Source organism: Danio rerio, chromosome 15, assembly GCF_049306965.1.
Source record: "Danio rerio strain Tuebingen ecotype United States chromosome 15, GRCz12tu, whole genome shotgun sequence".
NCBI lineage: Eukaryota > Metazoa > Chordata > Actinopteri > Cypriniformes > Danionidae > Danio > Danio rerio.
This window is the reverse complement of record NC_133190.1, coordinates 48,730,061-48,755,000: the sequence shown is the minus strand read 5'-3', so window position 1 is coordinate 48,755,000 and position 24,940 is coordinate 48,730,061. Positions and strand designations below refer to the sequence as shown.

The window sequence follows — 24,940 nt, the reverse complement described above, 5'->3', positions numbered from 1 at the left end:
GGCCGGTCCGTGGCATAGACACCATAGGCAAATGCCAAGGGCGCTGTACATCCAGGGATATGCCAGAAATAAGCGGGGTTCAGTTGGTTTTGTTTTCAATATTCCTGACACACATTCAGTTATAGACGGCAATAACTCAAAAACCTCTTACCCTAAAAAGATCTAAAGTGTGTTTCCTACACAAAGACAAAGCTGGTTATGTTTCACAGCTGTCTTTCTTTTTTTTTCGCTGGATAATACGAGCACTGCTCCGTTTAAGCCCTCGCAATATGCGTTTAGCTGGGAGAGCTCGCGCTGAGGGAAGCTCTCAGTAAGGGACCGTCGGAAAAGTGCTTCTTTTTTCCAGTTTTTTTTTCTTTTTTCTTTTTCGTTTTTCTGCTCTACCTGTTGCGAGGGCTTAAGTGTGTGTGTGCCTGTTTGGTGCTGTCTATGTTTGTGTAAGTGTTTGAATGAGAGACAAGGTGGTGCTGTATGTTTATACAGACAGCTTGTTATAGCCTCCCCCCTAAAATATAATACTTTATATGGAAAGCATAGTCGATGCACCGAGATATCGAATTGAACCGAATCGAACCGTTAGACCAGTATAGGTTCACACCTCTAATAGTGAAATAGGAAAACAATGATCGCTCCCTGTGGCTTGTACAGCACCTCTCATTAGTTGGAATGCAATAACTTTTGCATAGATTATGGTGGAGACAGTTTTCTGTTTTCCTATGATTACAGACATGTGCAGGAACCACCGAAATTAATTACAGCACACTAGACCCCACACAACCTAAAAGGTACACTCTCAAATTTGAGTTTATAAAAATAAAAAATACAAAAGGCGCCTCTTTTTTAGGTGTTTATTATAACACCGACAACATATACAGATATTTTAAACACTTTCAATAGTGTTTTATGAAAATTCAAATGGTTTTCTATAAAATTATACCAAATCTTTGCATTTACACCTCTGCATGTGGATTTGGGAAGCTTTTAAATTCGGGTAGGCAAAATCCAGGCGGAAATCCCAAAATAACAGCAGAGTTTAACTGGATAATGTAGTGAATCATCTGATTTTCATTGAGCAGGTGTAATATTCATTAATATTAATTATTAAAATTCTTATATTAACTAAGGATGCCGCTGTTTGGGGTGGAATGATCATTTCATCATCATTAGCCTGACGGCTGCATTCTGCTCACGGGGCTGTGAGAAAATAAATAAAAAGAGCAGAGCTGCGGCAAAATAATAAATAAAAAGAGTGAGGCTATGGACAAATAAATAAAGAAATGTAAAAAGTGTGACTGCTGAGAGTGCAAGCAGCTAGAGACACCGGCCCTTGCGGCCAAAAAACGGACTGGCATACCGGCGAATTTTCCCGGTCCTCCCGATTAACCAATCCGGGCCTGGTTGTAAAATGCAAGCCTACACAAACTTAGAAAGGGTTTCACTATTCTAGATTTTAATTTTTTTCATGGCTGACGTTTGCATGGAATTGCTTTGAAGTTTTGTTGTTTTTGCGTTTTTACCAGGCGTGGCGGAGCAGTTTGCTATCGCGGAGGCTAAACTTCGAGCCTGGTCTTCAGTGGACGGAGACGAATCTAATGACGACTCCTATGATGAAGATTTCCTACCTGCAAACGAGCCCGTTACTCAGAGCACAGGTACACACACACACACATGCGCACATTCATAAAACACACACTTTAACAAATGCTGGGTTATTTACACGCAGATAGGGTAAAACACGGACAAACCCTTTTGGTTAAATTTGGTCCTACAGTTTAACGTAATTTTCGCTCGAGAAAATGTCTACAATAAAGCTGCACAGGGCGCTCACATATCATATGAGCAGCACTTCTCACAAAACAGACGCTTTACACACATAAATACTTCTGTATAAATGTTTATTACTGACTTTTCTATGAACATGAGTTGATTATAACTGCAGATCAATGACAGTACAAAATGGCCTACTGTAACGTCTGTAATTATATTAAATAAATGGTCCCACTTTATATTGTGGCCTTAACTAATATGTACTTACACAGGAATTAATAGTTTGTTAAAATGTACTTATTGTGTAAATACATGTATGCAGACAATATTTACTGTGTACTTATGCTTGATTAAATACATGTATGTAATTACATCTGTAATTAACTTTTGTAATTACATTTGTAAATACACTGTTGAACATCCCTTACACCTTAACCTACCCTTAAACCAACCCATACCACCAAACCTATCCATAACCCAACTGCTATCCCAACTCAAAAGCACCACAAGTGTTCTCAAATACATTATAAACACAGTAAGTACATTGTATTTATTTTTTAAAGTAAGTACATAGTAGTTAGGGACACTTAATATAAAGTGGGACCAAATAAATAAATAAATGAAAACATATGAACACATACAGACCCTTACGGTCTCCGATATGTTACCAACTACAGAAAAACTACACAAAGCAGACATTTCATCCTTAATAAGGTTCAAAACAACACAAAATATAACCCACAGTCAGTGAAAACCCCTCATCTGTGTCTGTAATCTTCAGCAGCACGTGTAGCCTCTGTTAGAGTCACTCCATCATTCTGAGTTCATATTAGTCTAAAAGGTGATGATAAAAATGAAAACAAGGCAGTTTGTTCTCGTTTGCTGAAGAAATAACGAGCTCCTTAGCTTTCCATTTTTTTCCACGCTCCACTCTCGCGTTTGTCCTTTTCTTTCTGAGTGTGTCATTCTCGCGTTTGTCAGCTTCTCACAGGATCGGGTTTCCAAAGCTTGTCAATAATCAAGCGCACACTATTATCATCAGCTCAAGAAGTTAGTTATTTCAGATATAGACACACAGCGAGAGATTACTTGCGCTCGCTGTGTATTTCAAACATGGCGGGTTCATTGTTTGCATTCTGGCTTGTTGCGCAAGCGAATGACGTATCTCTGTAAACCAATAGCGCTCAGCTGCGCGCCTTTTGGTACCCTTTCTTGGGTTTGGGACCCTTTCGAAAGGGTGCCGAAAAAGTGGTACGGTACGGTTTGGTTCGGTACGCCTTTTGACAGTGGAAACGGCCATAAAAGCGTACCACACCGAACCGTACCGTACCACTCAGTGGAAACGGGCCATATGTGTTCATATGCGTTCATTTATTTATTTATTTAACATAATTACAGACGTTACAGTAGGCATCTGTTTTGTGAGAAGTGCTTCTTATATTGACCTTATTCTAAAATGCAGAAGTGCGCCTGTTTTCGCGATTGTCTCAGAACTTCTGATTTAGTCGCCTGTGGGAGAAATGACTAGGAATAATAAACGGCAGAAAACGGTCAAACTACTCGCTCTACAAACAAATGTTTGCATGACTATACAGACCAAGTAGAATAATATAATAGGAAAATATCAAATTGCAACATCAAGCAGCGTAACGAGCAGTTTTTAACGTCTAAAAATGAATGGAAATGAATGAGACCGGAAGTCTCGAGCCAAAAAGATTCAAATGGCAGCGTTCGCTCGTCTGCGGAGAATAAGGTCAATATGTGAGCGACCCGTACTGCTTAATTGTAGACATTTTCTCGAGCGAGAATGATGCGGCTGAAACTTTGTCATACATCACGCCCACCAAAAGGGTACACTTGCAATGGAAACCCAAGCCTGATAGATATGACCTGTACCGACCCGAACCGTACCGTACTGTACCAGTCAGTGGAAATGAGCCATTAGAGCAGTGTTACACTACATGGAAGCTCATTCCCAAAATCCCATAATAGGGGCTCTTTAACTTATTTTTAAAGTTGAATTATCATGGTTTCATCTAAATTGTTTAAGCTGTGCAAATTTTATCTGATGAGTTGAGATAATGGGCGGCATGGTGGCTCAGTGGTTAGCACTGTGGCCTCCAGCCATAAGGTTGCTGGGTCAGTAAATTTAGTATTTATTCATTCATTTTTTTTTTCTTCGGCATAGTCCCTTATTTATCAATGGTCACAACAGCGTAATGAACCGGCAATTATTCCAGCATATGTTTTACACAACTGACGCCCTTACAGCTGCAACCTAGTACTAGGAAACACCCATACACACTCATTCACACACACACACACTCATACACTACGGCCAATTTAGTTCATCAATTCCCCTACAGCGCATGTGTTTGGACTGTGGGGGAAACCAGAGCACCCGGAGGAAACCCACACCAACACCAGGAGAACTCCACACAGAAATGATGACTGACCCAGCTGGGACTTGAACCAGCAACCTTCTTGCTGAGGCCACAGTGCTGACCACTGAGCCACCGTGCCAGCATTATGCTAACGTCTGACGTTTTCTACAGATTATATTTTGCTTTGGAAGTCATTTAAAAGACATGCAACTCACTGCCACCATGTCATGTGTGTGTTTACCATCTGTATCGGCTTTACTCTAAATCAGGGGTCACCAATCTCGGTCCTGGAGGGCCGGTGTCCCTGCAGGGTTTAGTTCCAACGTGCCTCAACACACCTGCCTGGATGTTTCAAGTATACCAAGTAAGACCTTGATTACCTTGTTCAGGTGTGTTTGATTAGGGTTGGAAAAAAAAGACACCGGCCCTCCAGGAATAAGTTTGGTGACCCCTGCTCTAAATGAATCCAACATCAGCATGAATATCTATCAATATCGGCAGCCGGTGCATTTCTATTCCTCATGTTTGAGTCCACAGATGTTTAATTGCAGCATCTCTGTATATTCCTTCTGTCTGGAGTCCCTTTGTGTCTTTTTCTCTCATTGTCAGAGTAAATGCAGACATTATTGTCCTAGTGCCCTACTTTCCTTCAGAAAACATCTCTCTCTCTCTCTTTCTCCCTCTCTCTCGTTTTGCTTTCTGCCGCTATTTGATCTCCGAGCGTTCATTTCTCCTGCAAGTTTAATGTGTTCTGCAGATAGAGAGAGAGGGAAAAGAGACAGAGAGAAAGAGAGAGAGAGAAGTGCTGTGTGTACAGATAAAGTGTGCAGCTTTACACCGTGTTGTGTTTAACTACACTCTTTACTACACACTTACACTGACAATGAACTACTGAGAGACAAATGCCCTTCTGCATAGCAACAGACAGTCTGAATTTAATTAACTACCGAATGTAACGATATGGCTCAGTGGTTAGCACAATCTCCTCACAGCAAGAAGGTCGCTGGTTCGAGACCCGGATGGGTCAGTTGGCGTTTCTATGTGGAGTTTGCATGTTCTCCCTGTGTTGGTGTGGGTTTCCTCAGGGTACTCTGTGTTCCCTCCACAGTCCAAACACATGCGCTATAGGGGAATTGATGAACTAAATTGGCCGTAGTGTGTGTGAATGATTGTGTATGGGTGTTTCCCAGTACTGGGTTGCAGCTGGAAGGGCATCCGCTGGGTATAACATATGCTGGATAAGTTGGCGGTTCATTCCGCTGTGGCGACCCCTGACGAATGAAGGGACTAAGCCGGAAAATGAATGAATGAATAAATGAATGTAACAATAGATTAATCCAATTATTTGCATATTAACTTTTAACAGAAGTTGTGACAAGATTTTTTAAAATACTGTTAACAATTATAATAATAATAATAATAATAATAATAATAATAATAATAATTCGTTACATTTATATAGCGCTTTTCTGGGCACTCAAAGCGCTTTACACAATGGGGGGGGGGATCTCCTCATCCACCACCAGTGTGCAGCATCCACTTGAATGACACGACGGCAGCCATTTTGCGCCAGACCGCACACCACACACCAGCTGATTGGTGGAGAGGAGACAGAGTGATGATATGCCAATCATGATATGGGGAGGGTTAGGAGGCCATGATGGACAGAGGCCAGTGGGCAGATTTGGCCAGGATGCCGGGGTTAAACCCCTACTCTTTTTGAAGGACATCCTGGGATTTTTAACGACCACAGAGAGTCAGGACCTCGGTTTAACGTCTCATCCGAAAGACGGCGCTCACTGAGCAGTATAGAGTCCCCGTCACTATACTGGGGCATTAGACCCCACACAGACCGCAGGTTGGGCGCCCCCTGCTGGCCTCACTAACACCACTTCCGGCAGCAACCTAGCTTTCCCATGTGGTCTCCCATCCAGGTACTGACCGGGCGCAGCCCTGCTTAGCTTCAGTGGGCGACCATATGAGAGTTGCAGAGAGCTAGCTGCCGGCTATAATTACTCATTATAATACAAACATATGATTTACACAAACATTATAATAAAAATAAATAAACATTATAACACCATAACTACAACCCATATACATATATTCACTCATTAATTCATTCATTTTCTTTTTGGCTCAGTCCCTTTATTTATCTGGGGTCGCCACAGCAGAATGAACCGCCATATGCAAATACAGTTGAAGTTAAAATGATTAGCTCCTATGTTTTTTTTTCTATTTGAAATATTTCCCAAAATTATGTTACATGATACTTATTAATGAATTATTATTATTATAATTATTTTATAATATTAAAATTGCAATATGGCGGTCGTCGCGTCTACCAGGTGGATGCAGCACACTGGTGGTGAATGAGGAGTTTCCCCTAATGTGTAAAGCACTTCGAGTTGCCAGAAAAGCGCTATATAAATGCAGGGAATTATTATTGTTATTAAAAACACTGTTAAATATTTTCAATGTTAATATTTTTTCAAAAATCAATGTATAATTTAAATTAACATTCTAATATAATTGTTATATTAATATAATTCTAAATAATATAATTTCATGTACATTTCTAAATACTCTGTGATTTAAAACTGTTAAAAGTTTGGACTATTGCTTATTTTGTTTGAATTTTTTGTGTAATATTATTGTACATATAATTAATTTAATATATATATAATATTGATATTGTTATTTAGTATTTTTTCTTAATGATTGTATATACAGTAGGAAAAATAAATACTGAATCCATCATCGTTTTTCTTAGAAAACAGATTTTTGAAGGTGCTGCAGACATGAAATCTTCCCCAGATGTTGATAGCAACCAAAGAAATCTATATATACAAAGAAAACAAATCTAATTAGTTTACAAATGAAGTTATGTGTAATAAAATGAAATGACGCAGGGAAAATGTATTGAACACATGAAGAAAGGGAGGTGTAGTTCAGCAGTGAAAGCCCAGACAGCAGCTGAAATCTCTCAGTAGTTCTTCAGCAATCCTCTGCCCTTCCTCAGTGTAAATGAAGATCAGCTGCTTCAGTCCAACATCTACATTAGCAGGAGGATGAAGATGAAAACAGGGTGGACATTCCAGCAGGACAATGATCCAAAACACAGCCGAGGAGACTCTCAGATGCTTTCAGAGAAAGAAAATCAAGCTGTAGATTGGCCCAGCCAATCACCTGATGCGAATCCAATAGAAATTACACCATAAAGCTCAGATTTGATAGACGAGACCCACAGAATTATCAAGATTTTGACACTCTGTTGAAGTCTGTGAGAAACTCACACCTGAGCAATGCATGTGATGTAATTAATCATTCATTTTAAAAACATTTTTGCCCAGCACTAATTATTTTATATAGTTAGTTTAATTCTAACACTGGTATGGTCTCTCCCCAGACCTGTCCTCATATCCTCATTACCTGCGGGATCTCCTCCAGACTCACCTACGGGCTCCAGGTGTGTGTGAGGTAGAGAGCGGCGTCGGCGCCGACCTTTCACCTCCTGTGGGGTCGCCGGGGTCGCAGTCCGACACGCTCTGCTCCAGCATGTGCAGTTTGGACGAAAGACACCCCCTGCTGCGGGACATCGGGCGTCAAGGGGACTCACCGGCCGCAGATCTCACCGCTAAAATCCTCAGTGCTCTGCATGGAGGGGAGGAGCAACTGTTAGCACGCCTACACAGGGCGGGGCTTAGGCGGGGCCACTCCCCTTGTTGCTTGGAAACGTATTCCGAGACATTCGAAGATGAGGACTCGCCTTATAAGGACTGTGGGGGCGGAGTTTGTCTCCCGCCAGAATATTCGCCGCGAAGGAAAGTGTCGGACGTCGCTTCATCTGGTGTCGTTTCACTCGACGAGGAAGACGTGGATGAGGAAGAGCGGGAGGAGCAGTGATGCATCTTCGTTTGACATCACGTGCATGTTTAATTTTGGACTCCGCCCACTGATTTGCATTTTGCTCCGAGTGCAACTTTCGCTCTCAAGGTTTGACCTGTATTTGAGGTGGGAAAATGCTCACTCTGAATGCCAGACTGAATTTCGTTCTCAGGCTAAACAAAAAAATGCATCTTGATCTTAAAATCGGAGGAATGTAAGACTTGCGTTTGCTGGTTTGACCTTTAATTGTGTAATTTTGTTATTGAGGTGGAAAATGCTGACTCTGAACGCGAGAGCGAATCTTTCATTCTCAGGCTAATTAAAAATGCATCTTGATAAACTTAAACAAACTTGACGAACTGAAAACCAAATTGTAGAATGTTTTACGATGGAAGAATGTAAGACTTGGTCTTTTTATATATAAAGGTGGAAAAACAGTGTTTAATTGCAAAAGTCAATCTTTTGCCTTCAGGAATAGGATAATTAAAATTTGGCACATGGAAAAATTACCTTACTAAATTTAGCAAATAAAAAGGCATTTTAGTCCAGGCCCAACTTTTGCTCTGGTGGTGTTGTGTCTATCGGAATTAGCCTTTGAACACGAGCAAATCTTTTTTTCTCAGAATTACGAAAAAAATGGACAAACTTACAAGGTTTACAGTGAAGAATGTAATATTTGATCTCACGGTTTGACTTTTCGTTCTGTATTTTTTTTTATTGCGTTGTAAAAACTCAACTTTCAACACCACTGAATCTTTCGTTCTTAGGCTTAAAATGATGAACTAAACTCCACTGTGAAACTCGATCATTTATTTTAGGTCAAGGGAATTAGACTGAACACAAGCAAATCATTTGTTCTCGGAATTACGAAAACAATTTTGGACGAGCTTGTAAGGTTTACAAGGAGGAATGTAATATTTGCTCTCATGGTTTGACTTTTTGTTTTGTATTTTCATTATTGCGTTGGGAAAACCGAACTTTCAACACGACTGAATCTTTTGTTTTTAGGCTTACGAAAAACTGCATCTTGACGAACTAAACACTATTGTGAAACTTCATAATTTTTGGGCATGGGAATTAGACTTTTGTTCTTGGGATTTCACCAAACAAATTTGCACAAAATTACAAGGTTTACAGTGAGGAATGTAATATTTGCTCCCACAGTTTGACTTTTCGTTATTGAGTAGGGGAAAACTCGACTTTCAACACAAGAATGAATCTTTCATTTTCAGGCTTATCAAAAAAGTGAATCTTGACGAACTATATATAAAGTTTCACAATGGTGTTGTGTCTATGGGAAACAGACTTTGAACACAAGCAAATCTTTTGTTCTCAGAATTACGAAAAACATTGTGACATTTTGTTCGTTCAACTCGAGACTGAATCTTTTGTTCTTGTACTTGCGTAAAAAACACGAACTAAATCCCATTGTGAAACTTTATAATTTGTTTTATGTCAACAGAAGTAGACTTTAGTCAAAATCCGATCTTTTGTCTCGGAATTATGGAAAAAAAATTGGACGAACTTAAAATGTTTAAAATGAGGAATGTAATATTTACTCAGTTTAACACTTCATTATTGAGTTGGGAAAACTTGACTTTCGACACAAAAAGTGGATCTTGACGAACTAAAAACAAACTACAAAGTTTCACGATGGTGTTAAGTTGGAAACAGACTTCAAACAAAAGTAATTTCAACAACAAAAAATTTGCTAAACTAAATCTGGACCAATTTACAAGGTTTACAATGAAGAATGTAATATTTGCTCTCACGGTTTGACTGTTCGTTCTATATTTTCATTATTGCGTTTGAAAAACTCAACTTTCAACACAAGACTGAATCTTTCGTTTCTGGGCTTATGAAAAATGACGAACTAAACTCCATTGTGAAACTTTATTGTTTGTTTCATGTCAAGGGAATTAGACTTTGAACTCAAGCAAATTCTTTATTATCGTAATTACAAAAAAAATTGGACAAACTTGCAAGTTTTACGATGAGGAATGTAGTATTTGCTCTCACAGTTTGATGCTTAATTATTAAGTTGGGAAAACTCATCTTTCGACACAAGACCGAATCTTTTTCTCAGGCTAAGGAAAAAAGTGGATCTTCATGAACTAAAAACAAACTACAAAGTTTCACAATGGTGTGAAGTCGGAAACAGACTTCGAACAAAAGCAAATCTTTTGTCCTCAGAATTGCGAAAAAAAAAATCCTGAGGAGCTTACAAGGTTTACAACGAAGAATGTAATATTTGCTCTCATGGTTTGACTTTTTGTTCTCTATTTTCATTATTGCGTTGGGAAAACTCAACTTTCAACACAAGACTGAATCTTTAGTTTCTGGGCTTACAAAAAATGACGAACTAAACTCCAATGTGAAACTTCATAATTTTAATTATGTCAAGGGAATTAGACTTTAAACAGAAGCGGATGTTTTGTTCTCGGAATTATGAAAAAAATTAAAATTAGACAAACTTATAAGGTTTAAAATGATTAATGTAATATTTGCTCACAGTTTGACGCTTCATTACTGAGTTGGGAAAACTCGACTTTCGACACAAGACCGAATCTTTGTTCTCAGGCTTATGAAAAAAAAAGTGGATCTTGACGAACTAAAAACAAACTACAAAGTTTCACGATGGTGTTAAGTTGGAAACAGACTTCAAACAAAAGTAATTTCAAGAACAAAAGATTTGCAAAAAAATCTGGACGAATTTACAACATTTACAAAGAAGAATATAACATTTGCTCTCACGGTTTGACTTTTCGTTCTGTATTTTCATTATTGCGTTTGAAAAACTCAACTTTCAATACAAGACTGAATCTTTAATTTCTAGCCTTACGAAAAAGACGAACTAAACTCCAATGTGAGACTTCATAATTTGTTTTCTGTTAATGGAAATAGACTTTGAACACAAGCAAATCTTTTGTTCTCGGAATTACCAAAAACTTTGGACGAACTTGTAAGGTTTACAAAGAGGAATGTAATATTTGCTCTTACTGTTTGACTTTTTGTTTAGTATTTTGATTATTGTGTTGGGAAAACTCAACTTTCAACCCATGACCAAATCTTTGTTCTCAGGCTTACGAAAAAAAAGTGGATCCTGACGAACTAAAAACAAACTACAAAGTGGTGTTAAGTCGGAAACAGACTTCAAACAAAAGCCAATCTTTTGTTCTCAGAATTATGAAAAAAAATCTGGATGAACTTACAAGGTTTACGATGAAGAATGTAAGATTTGCTCTCACGGTTTGACTTTTCGTTCTATATTCTCATTATTGCGTTGGGGAAAACTCAACTTTCAACACAAGACTGAATCTTTCGTTCTCAGGCTTACGAAAAAAAGTGCATCTTGATGAACTTACAAACAAACTTTTGCAAAAAGGAGGAAGTAAGACTGACGTTGACCTAACTCTTTGCATGTGTTGCAAGTGCCGAACATGAAGTGGAGAATGTTTGGATCTGGACATCCAGTTGTTTCGCACGGTTTGTGGATTTGGCTGTTGTGTAATCCTGCTCCTTATGTGACCTCAGGCCCCAATGCATTCTGGGTCTTGATCACATGACGCCTGTTCCCTGATTCCTGGTCGCATCTTTTGGGCATGGCTTTCTGAATACATCCAATTATCTGTCACCGTCGTTCATAAAGCGACGTGCGAATGCCGAATGTTTATACTGTGACAGAACGATGTATTTCAAAAACATAGAATGCGTAAGAATACTGACGATCAAGTTATTTATTTTGTTTTCTATTATCGTTATTATTGTTATGTTAACGATTTACATTAAGGTTTCAGTTGTCAGTTTAATTCTGCTTATTATTATGGTCGAACTTTACAATAAGGTTTCATTAGTTAATGTATTTACTAACATGAACTAATTATGAACAATATTTGCATAGCATTTACAGGTACTTCAACATATATGAATGCAGTATTAACATACATGCTTGTTTACATTAGTTAGTGCACCCTGAGTTAACATTAATACCGAAAGACAACGGTATTTTTCATCACAGGCTCATTGTGGATGCGTACCCCCGTATGCATTTCAGGAGAGCGTAAATTGTGTTGCCAGTGCTACGTATGGCACCTTTAAGACGAGCACTACAGGGTGGTATGATGGCTGCTTCTGTGTTTTTTCGTGATACCAGCTGACCGTTTACCGCTGCGTGGATGACTTTTCTGCTGTTGCCAGTTTGCCTAGTAGCTCACCATGTATGTCGGGGGACTTAAGACGCAGAGAGGAGTTGACCGTGACAAAAGCAGGTAAAACAAAAACTAAAGGCAAAAACTAAAATAAATATGTAAATAACAGGACATGAACGTGGTAAGATCTGAAAACGTGGAAAAAACAGGCAAGGGCTTTTTATTTTTTCTGGATTGCTTTAAAAAAAAACACTGTCAGTTGGGTTTAGGGAAGGGGTTGATCGGCTCAATCTGTGCTTCGAAAACCCTGTCGGTTTGGTTTAGGAAAGAGGGTGGTCGGGTCAATCGTTGCTTTCAAAAACACTATCGGTTGGGTTTAGGGAAGGGGTGATCAGGTCAATTGGTGCTTTTGAAAACACTATCGGTTGGGTTGAGGAAAGAGTGTGATCGCCTCAATCGGTGCTTTCGAAAACATTATCGGTTGGGTTTAGAAAAGGGGGTGATCGGGTCAACCGGTGCCTTCGAAAACACTGACGGTTGGGTTTAGGGAAGGGGTGATCGGCTCAATCGGTGCTTTTGAAAACACTATCGGTTGGATTTAGGGAAGGGAGTGAGCGGGTCAATCAGTGTTATCGAAAACACTATCGGTTGGGTTTGAGAAAGGGGTGATCGGGTCAATCTGTGCTTTCGAAAACACTATCGGTTGGGTTTAGAGAAGGGGGTGATCAGGTCAATCGGTGCTTTCGAAAACACTATCGGTTGGATTCAGTGAAGGGGTGATCGGCTCAATCCGTGCTTTCGAAAACACTATCGGTTGGGTTTAGGGAAGGCGAGATCGGATCAATCTGTGCTTTCGAAAACACTATCGGTTGGGTTTAGAGAAGGGGGTGATCAGGTCAATCGGTGCTTTCGAAAACACTATCGGTTGGATTCAGTGAAGGGGTGATCGGCTCAATCCGTGCTTTCGAAAACACTATCGGTTGGGTTTAGGGAAGGCGAGATCGGATCAATCTGTGCTTTCGAAAACATTATCAGTGGGGTTGAGTAAAGGGGGTGATCGGCTCAATTGGTAAAATTCGAAAACACTATTGGTTGGATTCAGTGAAGGGGTGATAGGCTCAATCGGTGCCTTCGAAAACACTTGACGGTTGGATTTAGGGAAAGGCGTGATCAGTTTAATCAGTGCTTTCGAAGACATTATTGTTGGGTTTAGGGAAGGGGGTAATTGGGTCAATCTGTGCTTTCGAAAACACTATCGGTTGGATTCAGCGAAGGGGTGATCAGCTCAATCCGTGCTTTCGAAAACACTATCGGTTGGGTTTAGGGAAAGGCGAGATCGGGTCAATCTGTGCTTTCGAAAACACTATCGGTTGGGTTTAGGGAAGGCGAGATCGGGTCAATCTGTGCTTTCGAAAACACTATCGGTTGGGTTTAGCAAAGGGGTGATCGGCTTAATTGGTAAAATTCAAAATCACTATTGGTTGGATTTAGTGAAGGGGTGATCGGCTCAATCGGTGCCTTCGAAAACACTTGACGGTTGGGTTTAGGGAAAGGTGTGATCAGTTCAATCAGTGCTTTCAAAGACATTATTGTTGGGTTTAGGGAAAGGGGTGATCGAGTCAATCTGTGCTTTCGAAAACACTATCGGTTGGGTTTAGGTAAGGGGGTCATCGGGTCAATCGGTGCATTCGAAAACACTATCGGTTGGATTTAGGGAAGGGGGTGATCGACTCAATCGGTGCTTTCGAAGACTATAGCTTGGGTTTAGGGAAGAAGGAGGGATTGACCAGTCAGTCGGTCAACAACAGACTCTGCTGGATTTACGTGAGAACAGCAGGTGTGAATGGCCCTGAGAGAAATCTGGGATCTGAAAAAGTGTACACAGCGGCCTCTGGTGGACTCACAAAACAAAAACTGCAAAACAATGTACCTCCTGGAACGTATTTAGCGCTCTCCAAAAATGTATATAGAGGTACGTATTAATAATGAGCCTGGGTTGGTTTTTTCATTAACTAACTTACACAATTACTGTAATAATTGTATTGTTCATTATTTGTTAAGTACATTAATGAAAACAGCCTTATTGTAAAGTGTTACTATTATTATTATTATTATTATCATTATTACTATTGTTATGAATTACTATTAAGTGGAATGTTTGGTTCTGTTTAAAAGCATTATTGTCTTAAGACGAACACGATGAATGTTTGGGATCTGACCCAGTGTTGTTGAATCGTAATTATCCGCGCCGTTTGAAGGACTTTCGGAGAGTTGCTCTATTTTTGTACTGTGTGGTTTTTTGCGGTGAATAAGTGAGTAACGCTGTGGTTTGTTCACAAGATGCTTGTTTATTGCTTTCTTTCTCTCTTGATTTCTCTGTCTCTGAATTATCACTGTGTGATATTGTCTACATCAGGAAAAAAAAACAACTAAACGACCAATGTGAAAAGGAAACAAAAGGCTCTTTCTCTTTATTTGTCTGTAATTTAGTGTCTGTCCTCGTTTTGTTGGGTAAATGTCAAGCGCTCGCTCTTCTATGAGAGCCACTCTTATTCTCCATCTTTCTCTTGTTACCATGGAGACCTGTGATTCACTACAAATGGGTGTGTCAGTCAGACCAATTTGACAACCTAATTAGCATAAACACACACAGGCACACTCGCATCTAAAACACACAACACACACAATTTATAAACACAAACACACACTGTTATACGGACACAACTTAGAAACACTGACACACACACACACACACACAATAGCTCAAGACAAACATTGCACACAACACTAAAACACTCGCATACATTCACACACAACACAACACACACAACTTACATACATACACAACAAACACACACACACTAATATAACACAAACAATGCACTCAGCACCAACACACTCACACAACAAAACACACACACAGATCAACACTAGCAGACTCTCCCGTACATTCACAACACAAACACACTCGCACAACACAATGCACACCATCACACTTAACTTATAAGCACAATCACACACATACACAAACAATGCAAACAACACTAACACACAGTACAAGAAGTGCACACAGCTAACACACCCAATCACACATACACAATGCACAGAAAACACACTTGAATACATGCACAACACAATCACACACACACACACAACTCAAACAATACACACCACACTGACACACATATACACACACACACACAACACAGACACACTTAAGAAATCTCTCTCACACACACACACACACACACGAACACAATCATACACACACACAACATACACATTCTCACAGACATACATACACAACACAATCACACAAAGACAATGCAAACAACCCTAACACACTCATATACACACAGACACAACACAAACACACTTACAGAACACAAAGAATGCACACAACACTGACACACTCACATACACACACAACACAAACAAACAAACACTCTCACACACACACACACACACACACACACACACACACACAAACACATTTACAAACACAGTCATACACACACATTTACACAGCATGCACACTCACACTCATACATACACAGCACAAACACACACAGACAATGCAAACAACACTAACACTCTCGCACACACACACACACACACAACACAAGCACACACAGACAATGCAAACAACACTTACACACTCATATACACACAACATTAACATAGTCACAAACATACACAACACAAACACACACAATTAAGCAATCCCACACACACATTTACACAACACAGCATAGACATTCTCACACACATGCATACACAACACAAACACACACAGACAATGCAAACAACACTTACACACTCAAATACATACACAACACAAACACAAACACACACAGACAATGCAAACAACACTAACACTCTCGCATATACACACACACAACACAAACACACACAGACAATGCAAACAACACTAACAAACTCTCATATACACACAACACAAACACACACAGACAATGCAAGCAACACTAACAAACTCTCATATACACACAACATTAACACACACAGACAATGCAAACAACACTAACAAACTCTCATATACACACAACATTAACAGACTCACAAACATACACAACACAAACACACACACTTAAGCAATCCCACACACACACATTTACAAACACAATCATACACACACATTTACACAACACAGCATAGACATTCTCACACACATACATACACAACACAAACAAACACAGACAATGCAAACAACACTAACACTCTCGCATACACACACACACACAACACAAACACACACAGACAATGCAAACAACACTTACACACTCATATACACACACAACACAAACACACACAGACAATGCAAACAACACTAACAAACTCTCATATACACACAACATTAACCGACTCACAAACATACACAACACAAACACACACACTTAAGCAATCCCACACACACACATTTACAAACACAATCACACACACACATTTACACAACACAGCATAGACATTCTCACACACACACACACACACAACACAAACACACACAGACAATGCAAGCAACACTTACACACTCATATACACACACAACACTAACACACTCACAAACATACACAACACAAACACACACACTTAAGCAATCACACACACACATTTACAAACACAATCACACACACACACACACACATTTACAAACACAATCATACACACACATTTACACAACACAGCATAGACATTCTCACACACATACATACACAACACAAACAAATACACACAATGCAAACAACATTAACACACTCTCATATACACACACAACACAAACACACTTACAGAACACAAACAATGCACACAACACTAACACACACACATACATACACACAATGCAAACAACACTAACACACTCTCATATACACACACAACACAAACACACTTACACAACACGATGCACAAAACACTAACACACATACACATACATATACACACAATGCAATTAACACTAAGACCCTCTCATATACACACACAACACAAACACACTTACAGAACACAAACAATGCACACAACACTAACACACACACATACATACACACAATGCAAACAACACTAACACACTCTCATATACACAGACAACACAAACACACTTACAGAACACAAACAATGCACACAACACCAACAAAGTCAAATACAAACACAACACAAACACACAACACTAACACACACACATACATACACAACACATACACACACAATGCAAACACTAGCACACTCTCATATACACACACAACACAAACACACTTACACATTACGATGCACAAAACACAAACACACATACAGTGTACCCATTGACTTCCATACAAACAAACTCAATGGGAGTCAATGGTTACAGGTTTTCGGCATTCTTCAAAATATCTTCTTCTGTGTTTTCAAGAGAAGAAATAAACTCAAGGAGTAAATGAAGACCAAACTTTAATTTCAGTGTGAACTCTCCCGTTAAATCCCGTTCGTATGCATAATATGATATGAGAGGAAGTGTGTATGGAGTGTTTTGAGCATCCTCTGGTCTCCACAGGACTCTGTTATGTAACACGCTGATCTCGCTTCGCCAGCAGGCTCTTACAGTCTGATTATGAATCATGTCTTGGACTGCATTTCAAACACAACAAGTGTCTCGCTGGTTTTTTGTTTTTTTTCTCCAAACTCTCTGATCCCACTCTGCTCTGCGCGTCCTTCTGTCTCTCTACACCAAGATCAGCTCCGTTTTTAAGGTTAAACGCTATAAAAAGCGACTGTAGTCTGTCACGATGCGCTCTGATTGGCCGGATGCTCCCGTTGTGATGTCCATCTGATCAGCCAATCACGCCTGATGGCCTCTTTCTGAGGCAGGGTTGCCAAATGTGTGGTTTTCACACAGAAATGGGTCATTTTTTACTGCTTGCCATGTGTGTGTTTTCCATTCTGTGAGCTGCAGAGTGTGTGGTTGTGTTTCTATTGGCCAGCATAGATGAGTAAACCCCTCACAGATCTTTCTTGTAGTGTTGTTTGCAATGTGTGTGTGTGTGTTTGTGTTGTGTATGTATGCAAGTGTGTTAGTGTTGTGTGCATAGTTTGTGTTGTGTGTGTGTATATGACAGTGTGTTAGTGTTGTGTGCATTGTTTGTGTTCTGTAAGTGTGTTTGTGTTGTGTTTGTGTGTGTGTGTGTGTGTGTGTGTGTGTATATATGAGAGTGTGTTAGTGTTGTGTGTGTATATGACAGTGTGTTAGTGTTGTGTGTATAGTTTGTGTTCTGTAAGTGTGTTAGTGTTGTGTGTGTATATGACAGTGTGTTAGTGTTGTGTGCATTGTTTGTGTTGTGTAAGTGTGTTTGTGTTGTGTGTGTGTATATGACAGTGTGTTAATTTTGTGTTGTGTGTGTATGTGTTAGTGTTGTGTATGTATGCAAGTGTGTTAGTGTTGTGTGCAGTGTGTGTGTTGTGTAAGTGTGTTTGTGTTGTGTGTGTGTATATGACTGTGTTAGTGTTATGTGCATTGTTTGTGTTCTGTAAGTGTGTTAGTGTTGTGTGCATTGTTTGTGTTGTGTAAGTGTGTTTGTGTTGTATGTGTGTATATGACAGTGTGTTAGTTTTGTGTTGTGTGTGTATATGTTAGTGTTGTGTATGTATGCGAGTGTGTTAGTGTTGTGTGCATAGTTTGTGTTGTGTAAGTGTGTTTGTGTTGTGTGTGTGTATATGACTGTGTTAGTGTTATGTGCATTGTTTGTGTTCTGTAAGTGTGTTAGTGTTGTGTGCATTGTTTGCGTTCTGTAAGTGTGTTTGTGTTGTGTGTGTGTATATGAGTGTGTTAGTGTTGTGTGCATTGTTTGTGTTCTGTAAGTGTGTTTGTGTTGTGTGTGTGTGTATATATGAGAGTGTGTTAGTGTTGTGTGCATAGTTTGTGTTGTGTAAGTGTGTTAGTGTTGTGTGTGTGTGTATATGACAGTGTGTTAGTGTTGTGTGCATTGTTTGTGTTGTGTAAGTGTGTTTGTGTTGTGTGTGTATATGACAGTGTGTTAGTTTTGTGTGCATTGTGTGTATGTGTTTGTGTTGTGTATGTATGCGAGTGTGTTAGCTTTGTGTGCATTGTTTGTGTTCTGTAAGTGTGTTTGTGTTGTGTGTGTGTGTGTGTGTATATGACTGTGTTAGTGTTGTGTGTATAGTTTGTGTTCTGTAAGTGTGTTTGTGTTGTGTGTGTGTGTATATGAGTGTGTTAGTGTTGTGTGCAGTGTTTGTGTTGTGTAAGTGTGTTTGTGTTGTGTGTGTGTGTGTATATGAGTGTGTTAGTGTTGTGTGTATAGTTTGTGTTCTGTAAGTGTGTTTGTGTTGTGTGTGTGTGTATATGAGTGTGTTAGTGTTGTGTGCATTGTTTGTGTTCTGTAAGTGTGTTTGTGTTGTGTTTGTGTGTGTGTGTGTGTGTGTGTGTATATATGAGAGTGTGTTAGTGTTGTGTGTGTATATGACAGTGTGTTAGTGTTGTGTGTATAGTTTGTGTTCTGTAAGTGTGTAAGTGTTGTGTGTGTATATGACAGTGTGTTAGTGTTGTGTGCATTGTTTGTGTTGTGTAAGTGTGTTTGTGTTGTGTGTGTATATGACAGTGTGTTAGTGTTGTGTGCATTGTTTGTGTTGTGTAAGTGTGTTTGTGTTGTGTGTGTGTATATGACAGTGTGTTAATTTTGTGTTGTGTGTGTATGTGTTAGTGTTGTGTATGTATGCAAGTGTGTTAGTGTTGTGTGCAGTGTGTGTGTTGTGTAAGTGTGTTTGTGTTGTGTGTGTGTATATGACTGTGTTAGTGTTATGTGCATTGTTTGTGTTCTGTAAGTGTGTTAGTGTTGTGTGCATTGTTTGCGTTCTGTAAGTGTGTTTGTGTTGTGTGTGTGTATATGAGTGTGTTAGTGTTGTGTGCATTGTTTGTGTTCTGTAAGTGTGTTTGTGTTGTGTGTGTGTGTATATATGAGAGTGTGTTAGTGTTGTGTGCATAGTTTGTGTTGTGTAAGTGTGTTAGTGTTGTGTGTGTGTGTATATGACAGTGTGTTAGTGTTGTGTGCATTGTTTGTGTTGTGTAAGTGTGTTTGTGTTGTGTGTGTATATGACAGTGTGTTAGTTTTGTGTGCATTGTGTGTATGTGTTTGTGTTGTGTATGTATGCGAGTGTGTTAGCTTTGTGTGCATTGTTTGTGTTCTGTAAGTGTGTTTGTGTTGTGTGTGTGTGTGTGTGTATATGACTGTGTTAGTGTTGTGTGTATAGTTTGTGTTCTGTAAGTGTGTTTGTGTTGTGTGTGTGTGTATATGAGTGTGTTAGTGTTGTGTGCAGTGTTTGTGTTGTGTAAGTGTGTTTGTGTTGTGTGTGTGTGTGTATATGAGTGTGTTAGTGTTGTGTGTATAGTTTGTGTTCTGTAAGTGTGTTTGTGTTGTGTGTGTGTGTATATGAGTGTGTTAGTGTTGTGTGCAGTGTTTGTGTTGTGTAAGTGTGTTTGTGTTGTGTGTGTGTGTGTATATGAGTGTGTTAGTGTTGTGTGTATAGTTTGTGTTCTGTAAGTGTGTTTGTGTTGTGTGTGTGTGTGTATATGAGTGTGTTAGTGTTGTGTGCATTGTTTGTGTTCTGTAAGTGTGTTTGTGTTGTGTATGTGTGTATATGAGTGTGTTAGTGTTGTGTGCAGTGTTTGTGTTGTGTAAGTGTGTTTGTGTTGTGTGTGTATATGAGTGTGTTAGTGTTGTGTGTATAGTTTGTGTTCTGTAAGTGTGTTTGTGTTGTGTGTGTGTGTGTATATGAGTGTGTTAGTGTTGTGTGCAGTGTTTGTGTTCTGTAAGTGTGTTTGTGTTGTGTGTGTGTGTGTGTGTGTATATATGACTGTGTTAGTGTTGTGTGTATAGTTTGTGTTGTGTAAGTGTGTTTGTGTTGTGTGTGTATATATGACAGTGTGTTAGTTTTGTGTGCATTGTGTGTATGTGTTAGTGTTGTGTATGTATGCGAGTGTGTTAGTGTTGTGTGCATTGTTTGTGTTCTGTAAGTGTGTTTGTGTGTGTATATGACTGTGTTAGTGTTGTGTGCATTGTTTGTGTTCTGTAAGTGTGTTTGTGTTGTGTGTGTATATGACAGTGTGTTAGTGTTGTGTGCAGTTTGTGTTGTGTAAGTGTGTTTGTGTTGTGTGTGTATATGACAGTGTGTTAGTGTTGTGTGCAGTTTGTGTTGTGTAAGTGTGTTTGTGTTGTGTGTGTATATGAGTGTGTTGGTGTTGTGTGCATTGTTTGTGTTCTGTAAGTGTGTTTGTGTGTTGTGTGTGTGTGTGTGTGTATATGACTGTGTTTGTGTTGTGTGTGTGTATATATTGTGCACACTCATTCACACACACATTATTCATGTTTAAATGATAAACTTCATTTACTGTTTTCCAGTGGTCATCACATGCATTATGCACAACTGACATATGAGATGTATGACGCATGATCTGACACATGTATGCTGCATTATGAGAGTAATATACTGTTTAACATCATACAGTAATGCCAAGCCAACTAGCTATCTTGTGTGTTTCTCACACGCCCCCACCGCTCTTCAGATACGTCACGCACAACTCGCCCACACCGCTCTTCAGGTACGTTGCGCACCATCCCCTACTGAAAAAAACTGCTTAAACCAGCCTACACTGCAAAAATGCTTTTCTTGCTTAGACTTTTTGTCTTGTTTCTAGTCTAAATATCTAAAATTTCTTATATCAAGAGGCATTTTCTAGACAAACAAAACATATCGTCTTGTTTTGAGAAATAATATGCCAATAATAAGTGAGTTTTTCCTTAAAACAAGCAAAATAATCTGCCAATGATGTAAGCAAAATAATCTAGTTTTTTCTTTTGACGTTAAATTATTTTGCTTACCCCATTGGCAGATTATTTTGCTTGTTTTAAGGAAAAACTCACTTATTATTGGCATATTATTTCTTAAAACAACCCACATAGCAAAATTTCTCTGGCCCAGCTCTGGCCCACACAATCAGGTTTTGCTTGGCCCACATGCCGCAGTGAATTACGGTACATGACTGGACCAAATCTGGCTTCCAGACAAGAGCCAAACACAGACCATATCTGGGCCAAGTCTCAGCCAAGTTAATAACTCATAACTGGGCCTGATAGGTTGGTGTGTCACGATTGCAATGAAATTGATAAACCCATGGAGTGATGCGCTTTATGCACACTATGGGCACGCTTTTTCTCAAAGTGACCTGATTGGTAGAATTTTTTTCTTTACTCAAAAATGATTTTAGTGTATTTTAAATGTGGGTCAAGACTGGCCAAACTCACATGGCCCACTTATCAAATTTTTAAATCTGGGCCAAATACTACGTTTTACATCTGGCCCAAATCTTGTGTGCCGCCTTAAAAACGGTGCCACCTCTGCCAAACCCGGGCCATGTTTGGCCCACATGCTGTATGCCAGTGCCGGCTTTTTGCCAAATCTGGGCCAGAATTCTTTGCTACTAGGGAAGGCAATAAGTTTTGTTTGTCTAGAAAATTCTTCTTGATTTTGTTGGAATATATAGCCAATTCCATGCGTGTTCAAGAGAAAAGGTCAGGAGAGGTTTTTCTTCAATGTCAAAAGTCGTAACAATTTATTGGATACAAATGAATAATTCGATGACAGAGCTCTGGGTTACATTACCCCAATGCAATACAAGAATTACATTCAAGAGGTTCGCAACTAACATACATTTCCTGACTTCAGCATATATACACCACCGATCTTAACAGGTGGAGTTTTGGTGTAACGTCACTTGTCAGTCATTGTTCAGTCCTCCATTGGCCGCACCTTCGACATACTTCCTCTTTTTCTACGAATTCTCTGCCCAACAACAAAGCATACATCTTTCTGTGTTCTGTGTTCAGTTTTAACACCTCTCTTCAGACAGGAAGTTTCTGCAGAGCTGAATTTAATTTTGGACCCGCATCTATCTACTTCTGCAAAAATGCTAATTAGTATGCACAGCACTCACACACAACATTAGAAGTTCAGTTAATATATGACCCTTACATGACCAATACAAATAATTGTTTGATTAAAAGAAAAAGAGACAAAAATAATAAAAAATGGTTCCTATTATTCAATAATTTAGGAATTTTCAGATATTTGGACTAGAAACAAGACAAAAAATCGAAGTAAGAAAAGCTTTTTTTGCAGTGTAGGCTGGTTGGCTGGTTTTAGAGGTGTTTTGGCCCCTTTCAGACTGGTTTCCAGCCTGATCTTAGCTAGTCAGGCTGGGAGATGACCAGCTTGACCAGCTTAGCCAGGCTGGGAGCCCAGCCAAAACCAGCTATGTCCAGCTTAAACCAGGCTGGTTGAGCTGGTTTTAGCTGGTCATTTCCCAGCCTGACCAGTTAAGAACAGGCTTGAAACCAGTCTGAAAGTGGCCAAAACCCCTCTAAAACCAGCCTGGTCTACCAGCTAAAACCAGCCAACCAGTTTAGGCTGGTTTAAGCTGTTTTCCCCCCACCCCCCACCCCCATCGCCCGCTCTTCAGGCACCCACTCTCCCTCAACCTCCCGCAAATCATCTCTGTCTCCCCCGGAAAAGACTTTTCCCAACTTGGGATGTCTGGGACAGGATATGACATCGTCTGAGTAATGTTCATTTTTTGGGTGAACTACCACTTTATGGATTAGAATTTTCTAGTATACAGTTATTTTCAAAGAATAAACCATATGCAATACATACAGAGATGTCAAATATGTATTTTACCAATAATCAGTAGCATATTTTGAGTTTTGATTGGCCATCGGGCCATTTTTATAGTGAAAACCTGGCAACCCTGTTCTGCGGACACTTTCCTGAGGCCAGAGACGACTTTCAGAGCCTATAAATAGACACGCGCTGACCTCCTCTCTAAAAGCAGCCGTCAGGACGTCATTAGGTGACACAGAGATGTCGTGTGTGTGTTAATTTTAGGGTTGGAGTGTGTTAAACATGCATTTGTCTCTGTCTTAATTAGAAGTGTTCACAGGCCTCAAAGGTTTTGTTCTGGAAACGACACTCGCAGGGGAACAGAGTTTCAGTCAGCGCTTAATTAGACACTACTCATTCCCTCCAGAGGAAACACACACACACACACGTACACAGACACACTAATTCAGTCACTTGCACTCACTTGCTTACACAGACACAATCACACAACACACACACACACACACACACATAGTGCTGGACAAATAATAATCACGGTTAATTCCATCCAAAATAATCTAGTGTGTTGACATTGTGTATATTTATTATGTATATATAAATACACACATGCATGCATACACATTACCTGATTATAGCCTTGTCGCCTATCCAAGTTTTAGGATCAGCAAATAATAAGTTGGCTTCTAGTTGATGATTTAGTATCAGAAGGGTCTTATATGAAAGGTAAAGGCCTCTAGATTTTGCTTATTTGAGCACAATAAAATCTGATCATGTCTTGATTATTAATGATTTGATTAGGACAGTAAGGTCTGACTCTGCTTAGACTAAAGTCTCATCACTGAACAGAAATAATGTCCAGTATAGAATATAAAGTCCTGCTGCAGTGGAGACAGAATGAATTTTGTGTCTGACTCCATCATGAGCTTGGAGGACTGCATCCATACATCTCTGCACTGACTCAAATCACTGATTAATAAAGTCATCTGGAATGGCAGAGAAAGCGTTCCTGCAGGACTCCCAGAGTTCATCAAGACTCTTTGTGTTCATCTTCAACGCCTCCTCCTTCATCTTACCCCA

The 24,940-nt window shown here is 39.5% G+C and overlaps 1 protein-coding gene across 5 annotated transcripts in view; it reads left to right on the top strand.

Annotated features, from left to right (window-relative positions):
• The window catches only part of fam131ab (family with sequence similarity 131 member Ab), a 53,581-nt gene extending 44,987 nt beyond the window's left edge, over nucleotides 1–8,594 (top strand). For all 5 annotated transcript variants that reach the window (XM_073922639.1, NM_001100155.1, XM_073922637.1 and 2 more), the window contains 2 exon segments: nucleotides 1,521–1,652; nucleotides 7,561–8,594. In XM_073922639.1, coding sequence (XP_073778740.1) covers nucleotides 1,521–1,652; nucleotides 7,561–8,057 — 629 coding nt within the window. In that variant the 3' untranslated portion in view covers nucleotides 8,058–8,594.
• Nucleotides 8,595–24,940: the final 16,346 nt, after the last annotated feature.